This window comes from Gavia stellata, chromosome 32 (genome assembly GCF_030936135.1).
Source record: "Gavia stellata isolate bGavSte3 chromosome 32, bGavSte3.hap2, whole genome shotgun sequence".
In the NCBI taxonomy this organism is placed as follows: Eukaryota; Metazoa; Chordata; class Aves; order Gaviiformes; family Gaviidae; genus Gavia; species Gavia stellata.
In genome coordinates, this window is record NC_082625.1 from 3,306,992 (window position 1) to 3,327,384 (window position 20,393).

The 20,393-nt window shown below is 52.7% G+C and overlaps 1 protein-coding gene across 1 annotated transcript; it reads left to right on the forward strand.

The window, feature by feature from the left end:
* Positions 1-14,299: 14,299 nt before the first annotated feature.
* Positions 14,300-18,598, forward strand: LOC104252488 (perilipin-3). The gene is made up of 9 exons (XM_009808552.2): positions 14,300-14,382; positions 14,881-15,053; positions 15,653-15,735; positions 16,062-16,136; positions 16,653-16,778; positions 16,896-16,992; positions 17,431-17,630; positions 17,818-17,946; positions 18,038-18,598. The coding sequence occupies exons 1-9, from the start codon at positions 14,300-14,302 to the stop codon at positions 18,596-18,598; spliced, it is 1,527 nt and encodes a 508-aa protein (XP_009806854.2).
* The last annotated feature ends 1,795 nt before the right edge of the window (positions 18,599-20,393 follow it).

Sequence of the window (20,393 nt, forward strand, 5' to 3'; positions counted from 1 at the left end):
GACAGCCCGGCCGGTTCCAGCACCGATTGGTTAGTGGGAGCTTAATCCCGCCCCTCCCACGCCGAGCCTAACGGCTTTGGTTGCGCCTGTGCCTCTCTGCCGCCTCGCGGGCGGGCGGCGCGCGCCAACTGTATCTCGCGCCACAATTGAAACGCTCGCTCCGCTCTCGCGGGGGACTCCCCCCGCCCTCCGCGGCCGAAGTCTCGCGCGATCATGCAAATGAGAGCGGCGCGGGGCGGGGGGAGGGAGGGGGAACCGGGCGGTCTTAAAGGGGCCGCGCCAGCCGGTGGCCCCCACCCTCCCACCGCGGCCCGGTGGGCGCTCCCCGCGGGAGCACCCTCGCGCCGCGGAGGGCACCGGCGGCCGCGGCCCCACAGCCCGCACGCTCACCCCGGGGGGAGGGAATCGCTTTCGTTCCCACCCCGGAAAAAACGGGGGGGGGGGGGGGAGGTGTCAGCGGCCCCCCCAGCCCCGGCCCGGGCGCCGCCAGCCCCGCCCGCGTCAGCCCCGAAAGCCAAGCGGGGCGATGCCGGTCCGCGCCCCGCCCCGCCGGTCACCGGCACCGCCGGTCACCACCCCACCCGGTCACACCCCCCCCCCCTCCCGCGGTCCCGTTTCGGGGGCGGGGGGGGGGGGGGTCGGTCCCGCTGCCACAGCCCCCGAGCGACGCTTCCCGCTAACCGGCACCGGAGCGCTCACCCCCGGGGAGACCCGCCCCAAGCCGGGGCGGGCGGGGGGCAGCAGCGGAGCCGCGCGCCGTGCCCCGGCAGCTGTCACCGGCTCGGGCGCCGCGGAGCCGCTACTCGCCGCTCCCCGCAACGCCCCCGGCACGGAGACGGCGGGGAAAAACCCCTCCGCCTCCCCGCCATCTTCCCCCTCCCGGTGCCACCGGCCGCTCCCCGCCCCGCGGCGGGATGGGGCTGGGGGGGGGGGGGCCCGGCGGGACTCACCGGCGTGGCGGTGCTGGAGGCCGCCGCCCGCGCTCTCCCCGGGCTTTAGAGTTTGGCGCGGAAAAGCCCCGTGCGCGGCGGGCGCGCGCCCATTGGCCGCCGCTGGCGGGAACGAGCGGGCGGGGCGGGGCCGCCGCCACCTCCCGGGAAGGCGGCGGGGGGGGGGGGGGCGGGGGGGGAGGACACGACCCGCCGGAACCGGCGCTCCCCGGGGGCGGCACCGGGGATCCCCGCCGAGCAGCCCGGCCCCGCGCCCCCCGCTCCGCTGCCCGGGCCGGGGGGGCGAAACCCCCCAAACTCCCGAGGCGCCCCCGCCGGGAAAGCCCCTCTCCCTCCGGGGCCGCGGCCACGGTGCCCGTTATTGTCCTGAAAACGAGGCCACGGAGAGCCCTGCGAGCAGCCTGCGGGAGAGGAGACCCCCCCCCCCCGACAGCCACCCTCCCAATGCACCCCCTCACCCGAGGGGTCCCGTCCCCCCGGGGAGCTCCAGGCCCTGCTGTGATGCGAATAATCCGAATAAGCGGAATAATCCGCAAGAGGCCTCTAACTCCCCAGGCCCTTAGCTCCCGGTCGCTTCTGGGGCTCGCGTACGGGCCCGCTCGTGGGAACGTGGCCTGGGTGACATGGCAGGGCCGCGCGCGTGGCTGCGCACGCCGACAAAAAGGGCTGGTGCGGGAGGATGGATTTTCCCCCAAACTACTAACGCTACGAGGAAATTAAAAATGATAAAGTTTGCTTAAGGTGGCCATCGGATGGAGTAAACTCTAAGGAGGGGATTACCAAGAGGTTTCTGAGAAGAGTCAGCTTCAAAAGATGGATAACAGCACGAAAATCGGTGGTGGGAGGGGAGAGACCCCGGAGTGGGGAAGCGGGAATGGCGGCGGGTTCGGCGCTGCCAGAACAGCTCCACCGACACTGCAACCGGCCGAGGCCCCGCAGAGCCGCTGTCCTGCCTCTGCGGACAAAGAGAACACGAGGCGCGCTGACGATAAATGCAGACCAGTATTTCCCCTGTTACACCCGCCCTGCACCCGCAGAGCGAACCTCTCACGTTGAAAAATACAGAATCGGAGGGACGTAGCACCCTCCTCACCCCCCCCCGGTTTGCAAACTGCCGCAGAGAATACATACGGCAGGCGAGAGCCTCCTAAGCGGCGTGCGCCCCTTCCTTATTCCCCTCCTTTCTCGGGATCTGTCGGGGATCCCACAGTTAAGGCACGGATCGCAGGTTGAAAGCCACTGGCCTAGATGAGGTTAGCACCAAAGGTTAGGCATGTGTCAACGCACAAAAGCTTTGCATCTGACCCGCGACCTGCAGCAGTCAGGCTTCCTTTCCTCCCAAATCCGAAGGCTTTGCCTTGCCAGAAAGTCATTTTTTTCCCCTTATAGATGCACCAGAGTCTTAACCTTGACCCAGCCCAGCAGCAAGCCCTTCCCACAGCCCGAGACGGTTCTTGGACATTACAGACCTGGCAGGGAGCGGGAGGAAAGGCCGAGTATCGGAAATCCATTTTCCCCTGTATAAGGACAGGTCGCACGTCTAAAGCATCTCGGTTTGGGATCTCCTAGCCCAAAGTTCAAATTAGCGTCGCTTACCAGCGTACCTGGAGCCATATTCCGTCACCCACGTAAGTCCCATTTCCAGAGGAGTGGAGAACTCCCATCCCTCATGACTTCCAGCTGCAGGACGGTTTAACGACAGACTTTCACTACCCTCTTTCAGACCTTCTTTCAGCACCACTTACATCTCTATAGAAGTGCCGTGAGAAGGTCAAAAAAAGCCACTTTAAGGTACAGACCTGACCCTTCTTTCCTTGAGCACTCTGTCCCATCCAGCTGACGTACAAGGACCGTGTATTTGAACACTTAGCTATTCCCCTCAACTTTTTGACACTCTCATGCTAAATATGTTTCTGATCGCACCTTGCATTTCACCCTAGGGCCTTGCATTTCACCCTACCCTCTGCCCCATTAGGGTCCCACCTCGTGTCCGTTTAAGAACGGTGTATACATCTATCCAAGTGCGTAACACACGTACGTCCTTTTGCCCTCAGCAGTTCCCATCACAGCGCAGGGAACGCCATCTTACTGTAAGACACGGACTGTTCAAGGAAAAGGCTCCAGCCAGTTGCTGTATATGACTGGTAGCATCCCTAGAACCATCAGAGTCAGAAAACAAGCAGCCCACTTGCTAGAGAAACTTTTACTCATTCAGGGAATCCACAGACTGCATCCTACACACTGTTCAGTTGGGTCTGCAAATCACCTAAAATAAAGCTCAATTCTAGATCATTCTAGCAGTGGAACATTGATTTCATTAGAGGTTAAATTATACATGCTCTCCTTTTAAGGTCCTCTCTTCTATTGAAACAGGAACGTTGCCACAGTAACTTACAGAGAACTCGGTGTCAGTGAGATAAAGCCCCGGGAGCTTCAGGTTTCCACAGACTGTCAGAAAAAAAAGATAACTCGGTTATACTGCAGTTATCTAAGAGGCTGATGAGTTTTAGTTTCCTCCCTTTCAGATTGTTTGAGGCATTTCTTCTCTTTGGAGTTACAGTTCTGATTGAAAACACTGTTCTGCCATCTGGTAAACGCTCCATGCTGTGAGGAAACAATATCTCGGGTCTCCTGCCAGCGGGGATATCCAGTTCAGTTTATGAAAACTTAAAGCATTGTTGAATTCATTTGCAAACAGATGCAGTTAGCAAGACAAAATTCTAACAGTCTCCCAGCCCATGCTGATACTGTTCAAAGTGAAGGTTTTAAGAGAAACGGAAGTCCAGGCGTGTACGTAAGAACTACCAGCTGATAAACACCATTAAAACAAGCCTTCGATGAAGGAGAATTGACAGCCGGTCTTATCAATTCCAAGAGGGGCAAATTTATCCTTGGGTGGGCAGCACAGTCTCCCTGTTACAGCTACCACGAGCCATCGCCCATCCCTTGCAATGCCTTTACAGCACTTTCTGGGAAAAACAGCAGGCGGGCTGGTCCCATAAAACCACAAGAAGCATCACAAGAGGTACGAACACCCTAAATGTTTAAAATGCTCACGGTAACAGCAAGTCGCACAGTTTGCCGAAGGCCGGCTGGGTTGAGGAATGCGCACCTTTGACTTCTCTCTCCGCTAACCTCCCTGGCTCCCCTCCGCGCTCACCAGCTAAAGAGGCCACATCTGCTTCGTCCGAGGGTCTTGCTGTGGCTCTGAAATCATCCCAGCTACAGAGAAGATGCATTTACTGTTGCAAGAATCCCTTGGCAATCGAGACATGCAAGTCCAGGTAAGGCAAACAGACTCTTCTACCTGACACAGATGGAAAGAATGCCAAGACCCTTTGCCCCAGCTAGCTATTCAATGGCTTGCCCATCACTAGTAGTTGAATGAACTCATAAAAAATCATTGTTTGATGTGCAAATAACTTAATTCTGTCTTCCACCTTTTCTAAGAGAAACAGTTTGATCTTTCCGGAGCTTGGAAATCAATGCTCAAATGTGGAAACCAGTGCAGGAAAACACAGGTCTCAAAGCAAAACTATCTGAGCTGGGGACACACGGAGTTCTCACGTTCTCATCTAGAGCCTTAACTTTCTACTGCTCAGCATCTACGGACTTCCATCACTTTGCTGAACCTTCTTCCTCTTAGTGTTCAAGGGGCACCTTAACTAAATTCGGCCACCTCTCTCCTGGGGTTTGCACTATGTTTCTCTTCTAGCACATGATGCGTTTTACGGCTTAACCCCCTGAGCCGTGGGAAGGGCTCTGAGAGCCAGGCTGACGTACTGGGGAAGCAAGAGTAGGGGTCTCGGCAACGGCCTGAGATGGAGAGGACACACGTAGCAGGCCCAGATGACCCCCACCCTCTCATCTATCAAAAAACAACCGGCATTATGATAACCCACCCCACCCCTACCTAAGGCATGAGGCAAGAGCGCAGCAGTAGGGAGAGGAGCAGACGGGTGTGTGGAAAACCAGCCCGCAGCCTGAAAACCAGCAGAAAGGTGAACTGGAAGACCGGGAGAGCAGCCAAGAACCCGTCAGGCTGTTCCCTGCAGTGAGGGCAAAGCCGGCTGGGGCTCAGGGCAGGAACCCCCCTGAGCTGCCACCGCCTGCCCTTACGCTGGGGTAGGCGAGCTGCCGGAAGGGAAGCAGGGGCTGAGAAACCCTCAAGGTGAGATGGGCAGCCAGGCAGCAGGAGATGGGCAACTCCTGTTTCTGCTGATGCAGGGCGAGGGCAGCAGAGAGCTGCAGCATGCCCTGAACTAGGAAGGTGCTTTGAAGACTTGGAGAGACCGGGGGGGTTTGTTGGGAGGCAAGAGCTGGGCTGAAGCTTTTGGTACCTCGCTGGAGAATTGTTTTCAGAAGGCCATAGCACTGTGAATGCCGTTGCCTTCGCAGATTGTCATGCAAAGACTGGTGAAAAAGACTAACAGATGGGTAGCGTCGGACAGGATCCGGTCCTGCTGCCACAGCCCTGTCTCCATGACTCCACTCTGGAACCGGACAACCAGCGCTGCAGGACCAGCTCGAGGACACCCAACGTTCCTTCAGACTGTGGCCCTGGACAAGGCTGCTGTGAGGAGCACCACCGACTGCTGCAGCCGCCGGGAAGCTGGAGCGCGAGGGGGAAAGAGTGCTTTGAGCTGATGTGACCAGCTGAAACTATTTCTGCCACTGCTACCACAAGGACCACACACTCCCAGCAAGGGGAAGTGGTGGAGGAGAAGACGACAGGAACATGAGAAAGTAGAGTGGAGACAGATGGGGCTGTCAGCAAACATCTCATGGACTTTGCACAGCAATGAATGGCAAAGACCACGGGCTGACTTGTCCCCTTGGTGGGCTCCAGACAACGCTGTGCTGCAGCTCCGAAAAGAGGGACACCTGAGCTCAACAGTACAGAGCTTCTCAAGCAGTTTGCTGGAAGCCCAAGGGCTTTGCTTGACTTAACCGAGGAACACAAATCCAAGCAACGCATACCTCACCCTTGAATCATTTTTTCTCGTGCCTGTGTCTGCCCCGGGGAAGGTGACCACGGCATCGTGGCAGGTTACTAATGGAGTAAATGCCATGGAAGATCAACAAGATCATTTCCTTCGCAGTAGATCAACACTTGCAGATGGGGTGCTTCAGCATCACATGTGGCCTCTGGTCCCCGCAGAGACAATGCTGAGCTGTGACGCACCACGGAGCAGGGAAAGGAATTGGGCCGAACAGTGGGGACTCAACATAAGGGCCTGATCCTCCAAATCCTCCACACACCGGCATGCTTTCCTCTCAACAGAAATCCGAAGAGGACTGGGACAACTGAGAAGCATGTAGCTGGAGAGGTCTCGTCCACATGCAGACCCCAGGACACGGCTGAAACCAGAGCTGTAAGCTAGCAGCAGGGCTGCTGAGGAGCGGCGTTTCCTGGCTGCCAACAGGCACGGGAGACGGAGTTTACATCTGGGGATCACCAGAAGGATTCTGCCCCGTGTCTTGACGATGCAGCATTTGCACAGAGGCTGCAGTTACTGATGCAATGCTGCCTTTTGTGGGAAGCGCTGCCCAGTGCCACAGGGCTCGTTCACTCCAGCCAACACGACTCCCTTTCTTTTCCCCAAACATGTTTCTCTGCTTCCTCCTACGCCCTTCCCACACCCACCAAACTTCTTAGAACTGATTTTATCTCTGCTTTAAGTACGTGGCATTTATACAGTAACAAGGATCACAGAAATGATCATGCAAACCTTTGCTCTGAAATTGCAATCTCCAAATTTTCAGTGTTCTGGCATTGCAGGCAGGTCTACCACCGAGCAGGAGCTCCAAGCATTGCTATTTTGACCTAGTATCTAAAGCCACACTTTAGATATTAAATATTTTCTCTTTAATTATAATTACACGTTATCTCATGCAAACCACTTGCCATTTCTGGTCACATTCGTCTGTGCCACGTTACAAGCCACATGAAGGAGTATTGTGCAGATAGTGCTGTTTTACCCACTTAGGTGATGAAAAATAACCTGCCTCATGAGACTTTCACCATCACCACCACAACTGGCCTGGCCTACGCAGGCACTTCACACCCATGAACTCACAATTTGCATCATTGACACTTTACCTGAGGATGCAGCCGCTGTCCATATACAGGCCAAGATTCAGAAAAACAGAGGATTAATTTCTTCATTCCTGGTTCCTGGAAAAAAAATAATTCATCAGATATTCAGAGGACAGACAAGAACATCCATTCTTTCCCCTACACACATCACAACCTATAAAAGTCACCATGTGACACCTGCTAATCAGCTTCAGTTTTAGTGCAAGACATTGAACATTTCAAAACTGCAATTTACCCTGTGAAGGGAACGAGATCAAAGGAGGACCACGAGTTTGTTAGATGAAAGGTTCCCAGGTGATGCGAGAATATGAAGTTTATATCACACAGACAAATGCGCAAAAAGTCTTCTCAGCAGTGCACGTGGCAAAACAAGAGGCAAAAGCCACAATTTGTAGCTAGGGAAGGTCAGAGTGGACATTAGGAACTGTTTCTTTATTAGGAGCACAATGCAATACTGGATCCAATTCCCTCCCTGGGAGTTTTCCAGACTCAGGGAGACAAAGACACAGCTGACCGGACCTGGCCCTGCTAATAGTCCTGTCTCCAGCTGCAGGTTGGACCACCCGAGCTCCAGAGGTCTTTTCAGCCAACGACTCCAGATAAGTCTGACTCAAGTAAGGAGGGGGATTCCTTTCAACCTCAAAGCTGAGAAGTGATAATGGTCTGCATTTTTGTCAGCTTAACAGCACATTCTCAAAAAGCACTGACAGCCTCCTGCTCCCACTGCCTTCATGGCTTTCTGTGGGCAACACAGAAATGAGACCCAAGGTCTCCTGCATTCACGAGCCAAAACCACGGTGACTCAATCAGTTTAATAGCTTTAGAAGACTTCAGATAATTCTTACCTGTGCCTCAATTTCCTCCTCCACTGATCTTGCAAACAGACAACAGGAAACATAATTGATGGTTTCAAACCAGTTTTTGAGATCTGAAGATGAAAAGGCACAAATGGAAAAGCAAAGCATTAACTAAAATTTTCATTATTTGTAATTGCTATTAAAGAGCCCAAACTTCACCCAGCCAGGCTGAGTCCTGCATTGCTGGGTCCTCTGCAAGTATAACAATAAAAGGCAACCCATCTTGAAAACCACAGCAAACTTGAGAAGCAGCACGTTTCACCAGCACATATTTGCTGTAGCCGGGCAAGGGCTGAGAGCGGGAGAGCATGTCTTACTCCTTGGGTAGTTACAGCACCCATGCTGCAGGGTAGGAGAGATTTGCCAAGGAACCATCACTGCTGAGTGATGTTTTCACATCACAGACCCCACATCCTGCTTCTCTGCGACTTCTTGACGTCTGCGATGCCATGCAAGGAGCAGCCCAAGAGCAGGCGTTGGCGTGCTGAGCCCCACCACCCATGCATGGACTTTCCAACCGTGCCACTCGCTGCTATCGCAACCGCTCCTCAGAAAAAGCCAAGCACAAGCTGCCTGCTGGCGCTGGCTGACCCCCCACGTGCCCACGGGGGGAACAGGTCCCCCGACCCGGGGAACAGGGCCTGAACTGCCCCAGCACCCTCCTTCCAAGCAGCTCTGGTGCTAAGTCTAAACCCAGGCTGAGGATGTTTCACATCCCCACTGCGGATGGCGGGCAAAGCTCACGCTTGGATCTGCGTCCCGAGTAGCCCAGAGGCACCTTTGCGAGCAGGGCTTTGCTACAGGGTCTGCAGGAACAGCGCAGTCTCCGGCCAGGCCTTTCTTGGCTCCCAGAAGCAGGGCCGTGCGCTTGGGCCAAGGCGGCGGCGAGCAGGATCACCCAGCTCGGAGATTCAGCCCAATGGGCGCGCAAGGGCACGGGAAGAGGAGCGGTGCCTGCAGGCTGATGGGCTGAGCCCGTTTCGCAACCATGGGGCATGTCCCCACAGACTTCCAGCGTCCCTCAGCACCCCGCCATGCCGGGGGGTCCACAGCTGCCGGGGCGGGGGGCAACGCACGGCGTGGCCCCAAGGCCAACGCGCTTGGGGATGGACGCCCTCCGACAGGACCCCCTGAGACACACCGGTAGGTATGTTCCTCTTGGGGGGACAAAGAGCAGCACCCCCACCCCACGGCCATCAGCTCCCTGGAGGGTCCCCCACGCCCCCCACTTACCTCCCTCACCCCGCCCCACACACACCTCCCACCCCGCCCTCTCCCATCCCCTCCCCATTGGCCAGGCCAGCACCTGCAGCGTCCCGATTGGCTCCCTCAGGTGCTCATCAGGCCTTTGGGGTATTTATGTGGGGCGAGGCCCTGCACTCCCCGTCTTGTCGGTGCTGGGGAGCGGAGGAGCCAGGTAAGGCAGGGCTGGTGGGGAGGCGTTTGTGGGGTTTGCGGCTTGGCTCGGGGCTGGGGGGCCTCCCTAAGGCTGCCCCTCGCCTTGGGTGGCTCTTTGCACCCCTCCCGGGGTGGAGGCTGGGCTCGGCGCTGGCTCCATCCCTGGGCTCCTGGTCCTGGGGGGCACTGAGGCTAAAACCGTACCTGCTGAGGGGCTGTGTTCCCCCCGCTGTGCCCACGGGGCTTTTCCAGCTCCCCGGGAAAGTCCGGTGCTGTGTGTTGTGCCTCTGCTGCCTTTCCCCATCTGTGGGTGGGGGGGTGTCTTGGCTTTTTGAGGCCAAAGGTGGCATTTTATGGTGTCATGCTGCATCCGTTGTACCTTGGGGATGAGCTGAAAGGCTTCAAATCCTTCCCTAAAGACTTCTTCCTAGCCCTGAGATGACTTCTTGGTAACGTTATGGGTCTGTGCTTGAGCAGCTTTGGGTCCGAAAGCTCTTTTCTGCTTGTTGCCTGCCGCGGACCAAAGCTGTGCGAGGGGGTCCACAGGAGGTGGCTCTCCCACGCAGGGACAGCGCGTGATGTGCACCCGGGACATCACCGCTGACTTGTGTTGACGTGGGGGGAAGCGGTACGTGCCTCAGGAGGCAGATGGATCAGTTGGGCATTCCCTTCCTGTTGACAGTGCTTCCAGACGTGCCTGTAGCTATTTCACATGATCATTTGGTGTAGGCATGCTAATAGTGTTAACGAAGGAGGTGGCTTCAGTGACAAGTAACCTCTTTCTTGCTCAAGAGCACCGTGTCTCTGCAGACGGGCTGCAGCCATGCACGGCTCTGGCAGCTTGCTGGAGGGAGCGCTTGGCAAACTAGCTTAGCATTTCTCAGGACTAACAGGGTTCTTAAATGTGGTTGTGACTACCTGAAACTGCGTATGACTGTGTAGGACTTCAATTACCGAAGCTGGTTGTGCTGAAACTTCCAGATGAAAATACGTGTTAATGCTGCTTGCTCTGCAAGTTACAGCTTCAGTCTGAAACTCAGGGTTTTGTCCTCATGGAAAAATTGGTAAATGGAAAGTACTGGAAAGCCCAGATGCTGTTTTAATTAAACTCTCTCCTCTCTTTCCTAAAATGTCTCCAAATTCTAGTAGCTTGGATGCTCGCTGTCCCAAGGAGTTACTGATCTAGCAATGGCCACTGGCTGTGGCGCTTAATTTCCATTGGAAGCATGTGGGGGGAAAACCCTGCCTCCATCTGCAAAAGTAGCTTTAATCTTTCAGGTTCCCTAATGCTGCTGGCTTTTCCAGAAAGGTTAGATGGGCACCTCTGCCAGCAATTCTGAAACTAATGTCCTAAGGTCAAAGCTGGGAAAATCATCTGATCCTCCTCTTAAAATTACCTCTGCCCCGGGAGCATTTGCAAACGACTCCCTCGGCTGCGGGCAGTGCCATTCCCCACTGCAGCAGACATCTGTGACCCAGTTCTGCCCACTGCATTTATGGTAACTGGGGTATCGGTGGCAAACCTCGAAAAGAATGTAAATAAGTGCTTTGACCACAAATTAATACCTCTGCCCTGATTAGCCTTCCCTGTTCATATCTAAAGCACTAAATTTAGCTTTGTTTTCCTAAATAGTCAATAAGGAATTGCTAGTCAAGCTGTTGAACCAGGCATGCTAGCCATGGCTCAGTCGGTCTTCCCAAGGCAAAACTCATTTGGAAAGGAGAAAACCTTCCTGAACAACCAGATCCTCCCTCTCTGTCTGCAGGACAACATAACAGCAGGCTACCTTCCTTCCACAGGAAAAATAAAAACCTGACAGAAGTTGAAGAACTACTTTTATGTCTGCTGGTCACTGTCAGAGCGACAGAAATCAAGGTAGGTGCTTACCCCGGCAGGAAAGTACGTGCCCTTCTGCCAGGCTAGCACGTTGCGCTGGCTGTGACAGTCCGACCGAGGCAGGGAAAACGACAGCAGCTCGGCAGTTTTGGGGGCATTGCCCTTGCTGTTTCACCGAGTTCAGACTTGTGCCCGGTTGGGCAATGAGCAGCAGTTAAGCTATTGTGCCATGCTAGAAATGTGCACTGAAGAGTTTCACCTCTCTGAAACTACTGTTTCAAGAACTTTCTCCAGCGGTGACCTAATATTTCTGATGTAGCAATGGTATGAAGTCATCTGATCATCGCTTTCATACAAAGCAAATGGTGATGCTGTTTCTGCTCTTCTGCCTGGTGGTTCTGCGTGGTTCTGCATGGGGTCTGCCTGCTGGGACTCCCACTCGCAACTACCCTGCCTTGAAGCTGTGCCTTTCTCCAAAGGATTCCGGAAGGACTGACCCAGAGGTGCTAAGCACTGTGCTTTCCTTCAACCTCTGAAGTAAAACAAGATCTGCTCACACTTTTGCAGGGGAGAGACTAGAAAGAGAAAACAAAACCATGCTGCGAGCTCATGAAGATTTGCCCGCACAACAAATACTGGTGTTGCAACACACCCCAATTCTTCCTACACAGAGGAGAGCAAACCATGTTCTAACATGACTGTGCTGCAAGGATCGTCACTGACACGGTTGCATCCATAATTACGATGGGCTCCTAGGACTTCTGAGGTTGTTTCTAACCTTCTACTAGTTTTTACATCAGCCAAGGAGTTACTCCTGATTTACGCTAGCAACTAGAGTCCTCTCCTCTTTTTTTGCTGCACTCTGCCTCTGTGTGCTAACCCTGACACCAAGGCCAGGAAGACGCTCTGCAGCTTGAGTTTTTCCCACCTGTCTAGAAGTAAAATAACTGAGCAAAGGGATTGTTTGTGATGGTGTTGAAATAGTTGTGCTTTGCCCTGTGACAGGGCTGCAGACTGATCCAGCCTACTTGGCTTCAGGAAAACCAACAAGCTTGCCCTAAAGCAGAGCAAGAGGAGTAACCACTAACTGAGCAAACCCTGTGGACTTTGGGACTGAGACTTTATGTTCAAGCCCTGCTTTAGTTTGGAGCAGTTTTCTTGAAGTTCTCCCAGGCTGATGAAGTTCAAGCTGTATTTTTGCTGTGCTGTGAAATTAGGCAGCCCCTGGGCAGGGTGGCTACTGGAATGTGCAGAAGGCTCCCGGCTTCTCACTTAAAAGGCTGGGGGTCCCAACTTCTGTGACAACTTCTGCTGTAGACATGCAGCCCTCTGCATCCCTGCCTTGCTTGAATCTCGCTAAAACGCTGACTAATAGCACAGTTAATGCTGCAATATTTGACATCCTGCCAAGTTACTTCCTGAGATGTCTCCCCGAGCTCTATCCGTAGTCAGTCCAGGGCTAACAAATGCTTGTTTCACTGCTGCTTCCCCACCTCTCTGTTCCTGTTTCCACAGCAAATAAAAACCTTACACAAGTCAAAGAACACAAGAAACAAGACAATGGTCTCTGTTGCAAATCAGATGGCAAGTTTTTTTGGATAGGGTTTGCCAGGGAGCCTGGAGCAGTGCTTGGCTTGGGAATCCAGTTTGTGAGGAATTTTGGTTTGGGGGTTTTCCATTGGAAAATGCCATCGCAATTCTAAGAATAGGAATTAACTGGCAAGGGAAAGAAAAGCAGACGCTGCAATGAAGAACAAATATGCTGAAACCCCTGCTGCGTCTGACTAAGGCTGAGAAGTAATCCTGGATTTATCGCACGATACTGGAGTGTCCAGATACTGACCTAGGTTGATGCTAGGGAAGCCAATACACATTAAAGATATTGCATAATTTTTATACTTAACTTCTTTAATCCTATTATGTAACGAGAATAGTTCTGAGACTTGGTTTCACGGGAAGTGAGGAGAGATTCCCTGCCTAGCTGGTCAGTAGGGTGGGAACCCAAGTTTCAAGGTAGCCAGCCAGAATGCTGCAGCTGCGAAACCCGGCTCACTCTCCTAGGAAAACTTCGAAGGATTTTCATAGTCTTCCCAGAGCAGCGAGACCGCCAGTGTTGCTGGAGTTGCTAGTGGTGGGAAGTTGATAGAAGTTCCTACTATGAACACAGGTGCAGTGGGATGACTCTAAAATGACACTCATCTCAATGTCCTTTGCAAAGGCTACTCCAGAGTGAGCCTTCAGAAGAAGGGGGCTATGAACACTGAACACTTTTTAAGTAAAATATGCCTGTTGCTGTTTCAGCGTCTCTGGCCCTGACACCTTTCTGAAGGGAAGCTGAAGTCCTGCCAGTCTCTTTTTTTCCCGAAGAGGAAAATGGATTAAGCCATTTCAAAACCCACCTCCCCTTCAAAGTGGGGGAAATGTGAGGGCTTTTCCCCCTTAAAGGGTATTAAAAGCAAGTTCAGACTTTTTTTTCAGAATAAGTGTTTCTGGGTTTAAACTCCATTACTAAACTGTTTGAGCTTGCCACATTTTGAAAATTAAAACTAAAAATTACTTATACTATTGTCTGAACAATCCCTGCTGCAGCTGTATTTCTGCTGTCCTTCTAGCAAGCCCTGCTATCTGTCACGATCAAGTGAGACAACGTTCAGTGATTCCCACCGTTAGCCTGGCTTCTGCAGGGTGCACCTTTCAAGTGTTCCAGTCCTTGGCCAGCAAAGAGCCTGTGCAGTGGGAAGCTGAACCAGAAGTATCTCTAGCAGAGAAAATGCATGACAGATAAGATAGTTCTCACCCCCTTCTAACCTGCAACTTTGAAGCCAGTCAAATGTTATCAGCAATAAAATAAGTAGGATGGTTATTCAGTTTAAAATATTTGGCTGTTTGGGGATTGAGGGAGGTGACTGAGTACAGTCCTTGTCCTACATAAATATTTGCACATCATAAATCATGGAGCCTCTCAAATATCTTCACACCCTTGCAAGAAAGATTAGTGATGCCACACGAGTGTTCCTAGGACGTACTGCTTGATGGATCTTAACTTTGCTCTCTGCTTTTCACCAGTTTTGCTAAGACTTTAATTCACTGGGGGAAATTAAGTTGTACTCATGCTGTTATAATCTTGTTTTTCCTTTCAGCTGCAGTTGAATTCAGTATGGCATCAGAAAAGACCACAAAAAAGGATCTGCCAAAGGCCGAGGAACAGCAGCAAGCGGTAGGTGCCAGGGCAGCCAGCTAGTACTAACATGCAGTGGTTAAACGACCTGCTGGCAGATATGCTGGTAAACTAACTTCTGTCAGCACATCAAAACCAAGCTGGGAGAAGCAGAAAGATTAACCGTATGAAACTGTGGCTAAATCTAAACTCGGTTAATACAGAAGCTAACTTTTCTTGCTCAAGAGAACTTCAGGGCTGGCTCAAGTAACGCAAGTAATTCTGAAACGCGAGCTGCTATAGATCCTATTTCCACATCTGGGTTTGGTGCTGAAACCCAGTGTGACTCAGAATTGACGAGCCCAGAGCTCAAACTTTTAATCCTGGCTTGTTGCTGACTTGCTAGTGGTCTTTGGAGGAGTCTCTTCAACTCTGAGTTTAAGAAGGATGAGGAGACTGGATGTCCCCTTAGGATCTTTCTGAATAGACACATGGCTTGTATTCACCCACCAGCTTGAGGCTGGGCCTCTAATGTCACTTATTTCTCCTGGGTTTTAGAGTGCTGTCAATCGGGTAACCAGCTTGCCCTTGCTCAACTCTGCATTCAACCTGGTCTCATCTGCCTACAACTATACCAAGGAGACGCATCCTTACCTCAGTGGCGTCTGCAATGTGGCTGAGACTGTGGCCGCTGTCGCAGTAGGTAGCGTGGTTGGTGGGGCACAGCCCATCCTGAACCAGCTTGAGCCACAACGTAAGTGAAGAGGCTGGAGTGACCCTTTCTACACAGAGGAATAGGTGGGGAGGGGAGTTTCATGGGCCTGTTGGTGATACCCATCTCTTATAGCATATTGTTCTGTTAGTTGTAGCACTGAGTCTTCCACTCAGCTGCTCAGTGAACCCGCTGAATTTCATGGACATGAAACTGTTACGAGCAGAAGCAAAGTTTGGCCTCTTGTCTGTCGTTTCTTTAAGTCCCTAAGCAAAAGCTCCCTGCTTTTTCTGTCGCTCCAAGTCATGAGCATCCCAACTGGTAGTAGCAGTGTGCAGCTTGGATATAGCTCAGTCTGCCTCATCCAACACTTTTCAACCCTTTAAACCAATTGTCGTACCCAGCAGGGGCAAGTATCATGCTCCAATTGGAGCTGGGAAGGCAAAACTGAGACTATTTGAACCTGCCAAATTGTAGGGTTTGTTCACATTTGAACAAGACACCCTACACACGCACCACTGCAGAATAGTGATTTTTTTTTTTTGGGCTTGCTTTCATGAGTGTACCTGAATTGACCACTGTAGGGTAAAAAAAACCCTCTCTAAATAGACGAGTAAACTGGTACCTCTTGTCTTGTCTAGTTGCACTTGTAAATGAATATGCCTGCAAAGGACTGGATCAACTGGAGGAGAACTTGCCTTTTCTTCAAGAGCCGGCAGATAAGGTAAAGTAAAGGCTTTTCCTGGGGAAGCCATGACTTGATCTCTTGCTTGATGGAACTGTTATGCGTACAGAAGAGTATGGGGAAATAAACTTCACCAGCACTGCTTTGTCAGGTCAGTCCCTGGTATGGGCTAGCTGATGAGACTGCTAGCTGGAGAGATGCCTTCAGCACGTGGAGGTGAACATGTCCATGTAAATACAGGTGTACTGACTTCCCCAGCTCTGCCACAAGACTGCAAGCACAATTTAGCCATATGGAAAAGTTACTTCAGGGAGGGAAAACCTACTTAAGAAAAATGTATCTTTCTCTGCCTCTCCCTGTTGTAGGTTATCTCAGACACCAAGCAGCTGGTTTCCACCAAAGTCACATCTGCTATGGATGCTGCCTGTGAGGCAAAAGAAGCAATGGCTGATAAAGTGACTGAAGCTGTGGACCTCACTAAAAATGTTGTTGGGGACAGCGTCAAGCTGACTAGGTCAGTGGTCACCTCCACTGTTAACAGTGCTGTGGAGGCTGCCCAGGGTGCCAAGGACCTTGTGACTAACAAGGTGACTGAAGCTGTGGACCTCAGTAAACATATTGTGGAGGACAGCATTGAACTGACCAAGTCTGCAGTTGCTTCTACAATTGTCAATGCTGTGGAAGCTGCCCAGGGTGCCAAGGACCTTGTGACTAACAAGGTGACCGAAGTGGTGGACCTCAGTAAACATATTGTGGAGGACAGCGTTGGACTGACCAAGTCTGCGGTTGCTTCTACTATTGTCAATGCTGTGGAGGCTGCCCAGGGTGCCAAGGACCTTGTGACTAACAAGGTGACTGAAGCTGTGGACCTCGGTAAACATATTGTGGAGGACAGCGTTGAAGTGACCAAGTCTGCGGTTGCTTCTACTATTACTGCTGCTGTAGGGGCTGCCCAGGGTGCAAAGGACCTTGTGACTAATAAGGTGACCGAAGCAATGGACCTAACCAAAGGGGCTGTTCAGGATGGTGTTGAGAAGACCAAATCAATGGTCACTTCTACAGTCAACACAGCTCTGGATGCTGCATATGGCACCATAACTAGCAAGATAAATACAGCCTTGGAGCAGAGCAGAGAGGCTATCCAGGAGGGTGTGGAGATGACTAATTCAGTGGTGACCAACAGCATAAGCAAAGCCAAGACAGTGAGCCAAGCAGTGGCAGGTGGTGTGGAATCTGTCCTGGGTATATCAGAAGATCTGGTGGATCACTACCTCCCGATGACAGAGGAGGAACTAGGTGAGAAAAAGCTTAGCTGGCGGTTGTGAATGCAAATCCTTTCCCACATGACTAGAGAGCACCTGACACTGTGAGACTCATCTTCTGAAGTAGACAGGTAGCTCTGAATCTGTCACTAAGCTGGCTGGCTGTCAACACTGGCTTGCTACATGGTATGGGACAGAGTTCAAGCATTTGCTAGCTGGTCCTTGCCCGTCAGCCTCAAGGCAAATAAACACGTGGGCGCATGCTTCAACCTATCTGTCAAGTCTGCTTATCTGAAGAGAACACGCTGAGCAGGGACTAGCCTACCTTTAACACCTCAGCAACTACAAACCTCTACTGTTCACACCGCAAGCTTCAGCCTTCATGCTTTTCATTGGGTGATCTTACCTCTCCCCCCCCACTTACAGCTGGGGAAGTGGAGCACAGCTGCATCTCTGTTCTTGTTTCCTCCAGGTCAGCTGGCCACTGCTGTGGAGGGATTTGGTATCGCTTCTGTGGAGGAGCAGAAACAGCAACAGAGTTACTTTGTGCGTCTGGGTTCCCTCTCTAACAAAGTCCGCCACCGAGCCTACCGGCACTCCCTCAACAAACTGCAGCGCATTAAGCAAAGCACCCAGGATACTCTTTCACGACTACAGCTGGCAATAAAACTGGTACAAACACGCTTTTTCCTTTTTCCTCCTGTCTGTAGTCTTCCTGCCCTGCTATCCAGATGGAAGCTCTTCCTCCTCCATCCTGCACCAGCTGCATGCCATCTCGGATCCCTCCCTGGGAGGGAAGCACTCATGCTTCTCTGTGTGTGCTTTTGCAATACAGCTGTTTCTTTTGCTTTCCCATCAGATTGAATCTGTGAAACAAGAGGTTGGCCAGAAGCTTCTGGATGGCCAGGAGAAGCTCCATCAGCTGTGGGTAGACTGGAGCCTGACCCAACCCAAAGGAAACCAAATTAAAACTGCCTCCCAAGCAGAGGTACCCCTAGAAGGGCGTATTTGATCAGGCCTCTGGTGATGGTGTGCATCTCATCTGCTCTAGTAACTGAGCTATATCTCTTTCCCAGCAGGTAGAGTCACGGACTCTAGCTATGCTGCGTATCATCACCCAGCAGCTACAACCTGTTTATGAGAATCTGAAAGCCAGCATCCACGGCCTCCCCAGCAACATCCAAGAAGCTGTGCATCAGGCCACTCGAAATATCCACAAGCTCCATGGTTCTTTTTCCAGTGCTATGTCTTTCCAGGACCTATCCAGCACCACCCTGACCCAGAGCCAGGACTGCGTGGCAGAAGCCCGAAGGTCCCTAGATGACCTGTTTGAGTATGTAACTCGGAACATCCCGCTAAACTGGCTTGTGGGTCCCTTCAGGGCGATAGTTGCAGTGTCACAGGATAGCAGAAAGCAGAAGAAGAAAGATACGGTGACTGATACAAAATCACCTCTGTTGGAAAAGGCTACATCATCAAAGGAGGTGGCTAAGACACCCAAAGAACCAAAGGGAGCAAACAGGATCCCAGGGGAAGGGTCGGAAGTGCTGGAGAAGCAGGAAGAGAAGGCAGAGAAAGACACAGAGGTGGCACTGGCTGCAAAGGAGATAAAAACTAACGCACCAGAGGAAGATCTCTGAAAAATTCCAGCTCTTCTGGCCAAGGCTCCCTGGCTAGAAGAGCACTTCATCTTTTAATTGTGTGTCCAACTGCTAATCGTGCCAGGAGTGCCTCCTGCTCTCTCACCCTGTCCCAGGCTGAGTTTACAGTAAGATGTAGTTTGCAAGGAGACTTGATAACCGAGGTGGGGTGATTCTGTATCTTGATTTACTATTTTTTTTAAATCATGCTGCTGCACTGGAAGGGAAGATGGGGACCTGTACTTCAGCTTTTTAAGTCAGCCCAGCTGTTTGTGAATGGCTAATTCTTGCTGAGACAAGTCATGGGAGAGAACAAGTGGTCTCAACTTATTTTTAATGCTGGATTTGTTTTTAATTCATCCAAGCTGCAGAGATCTTGAGAGGATGATGTGCTTGACCTTTGATAGGGTTTCCCTCCTTCTACAAGTTTAAAAATACATGTTACAGACCCAACTTCCTTTCCGCCTGTTGTGCCTCTGGTGAGGCTCAGCCCTGCAGCAGAGCAGAACAGTTGGGGGCAAGGGGCTGCTTCTCAAAAAGACTTCTCTTTATGGGGCAGCCAAACGCTTTTTCTTTCACAGAGGAACACTTAGCAAGGTGGGATTTTTCTTTTAAGCGTGTCAATCTGCAGTGGGATTTTCTTTCCTAGTCGTTTATTAAGACTTCAGGGATCATCTGCGTGTGAGCAGCTCCACGAATAAACCTTTTCAGCTGTTAAGAGGCTGGCACAGGAGGCAGCTTTTGCCAGGAGCTACTTTGCCATGCTAATAGGTTATCCTGTTAGTAGAATAGGGGAGATAGGTGCTGCGTGTTTTCCCAGCAAACAATGCTTTGTAATAATTTCTAATGTAACTTATTTTGGTAATTTATGTCCTGGCCTGGTCCCTGTTAGGCTGGAATAAGGGCAAGCAGACTTCAAAATAAAGCATGACCTGCGTTCAAAGAAATACCTGTTTCTTGTGTATAGCTAAAGCCGCAGCATTATGTCTTCCCTTTAGCCTGAGTTGGTAAGAAGCTTGTGTTAACAAATCACTTCTCTGGGCAACTCCCCTGTTCCCCCATCGTGCTGGAGGGAAAAAATAAATGCTTTTAGCAGGTCCCATGTCTCAGTCTTAAGCAGAGAAGTATTTTTGCTATTTTGTCCCCCAGACCTCTGCCTCTGCTCCTGAGGTTCAGCTGCGTCTGTCCCCCTCCAGCTCCCCCCACACCTCTCTGACCCCCCCCCCCCACTTTCCAGCCCCGCTCGTACCGGACACCGCCGCTTTACCGAGGTAATGCCGACGGCCTCTCACTAGAGGGAAATGTCGGCTCCCAGGCCGAGTCTCCCCTCGCCCGCTCGGCTTTAACACCTTCAGGCGCCCACGGGGAGGGCACCGAGAACCCGCTGCCGCTGCCTGGCTCCAGCGCGGGGGGCAGCGCACGGCCGGGCCGTGCAGCGCGGAGCGGGACCCCTCCCCGCGGAGGGGGGGGGCGGCTCACCCGCGCCCAGACGCTCCTGCCCCGGACGCCCGAGCACCGCCGCGCACCTCGCTCCGGGCTGCCCCCGCCCCGGCCGTGCCCCGCTCCGCCCCGCCGGGCGCCGCCGCTTCCTCGTGTGCCAGCCAGGCTCCGGCGGGGCGGGCGGGCGCTCCCCCGGGGCCCGCCGCAGTCCGGATCGCCCCGCTTCCCCCCCCCCGCCCCGCGCCCCGGGCACCGGGACGAGCCGGCCCCGCCGCAGCGAGCCCTCCCGCGGGCAGCGGGACCGGCCGGAGGTAGGCTGGCCGCTTCCCTCCCCGGGGGGAGCGGTCCCGCGGGG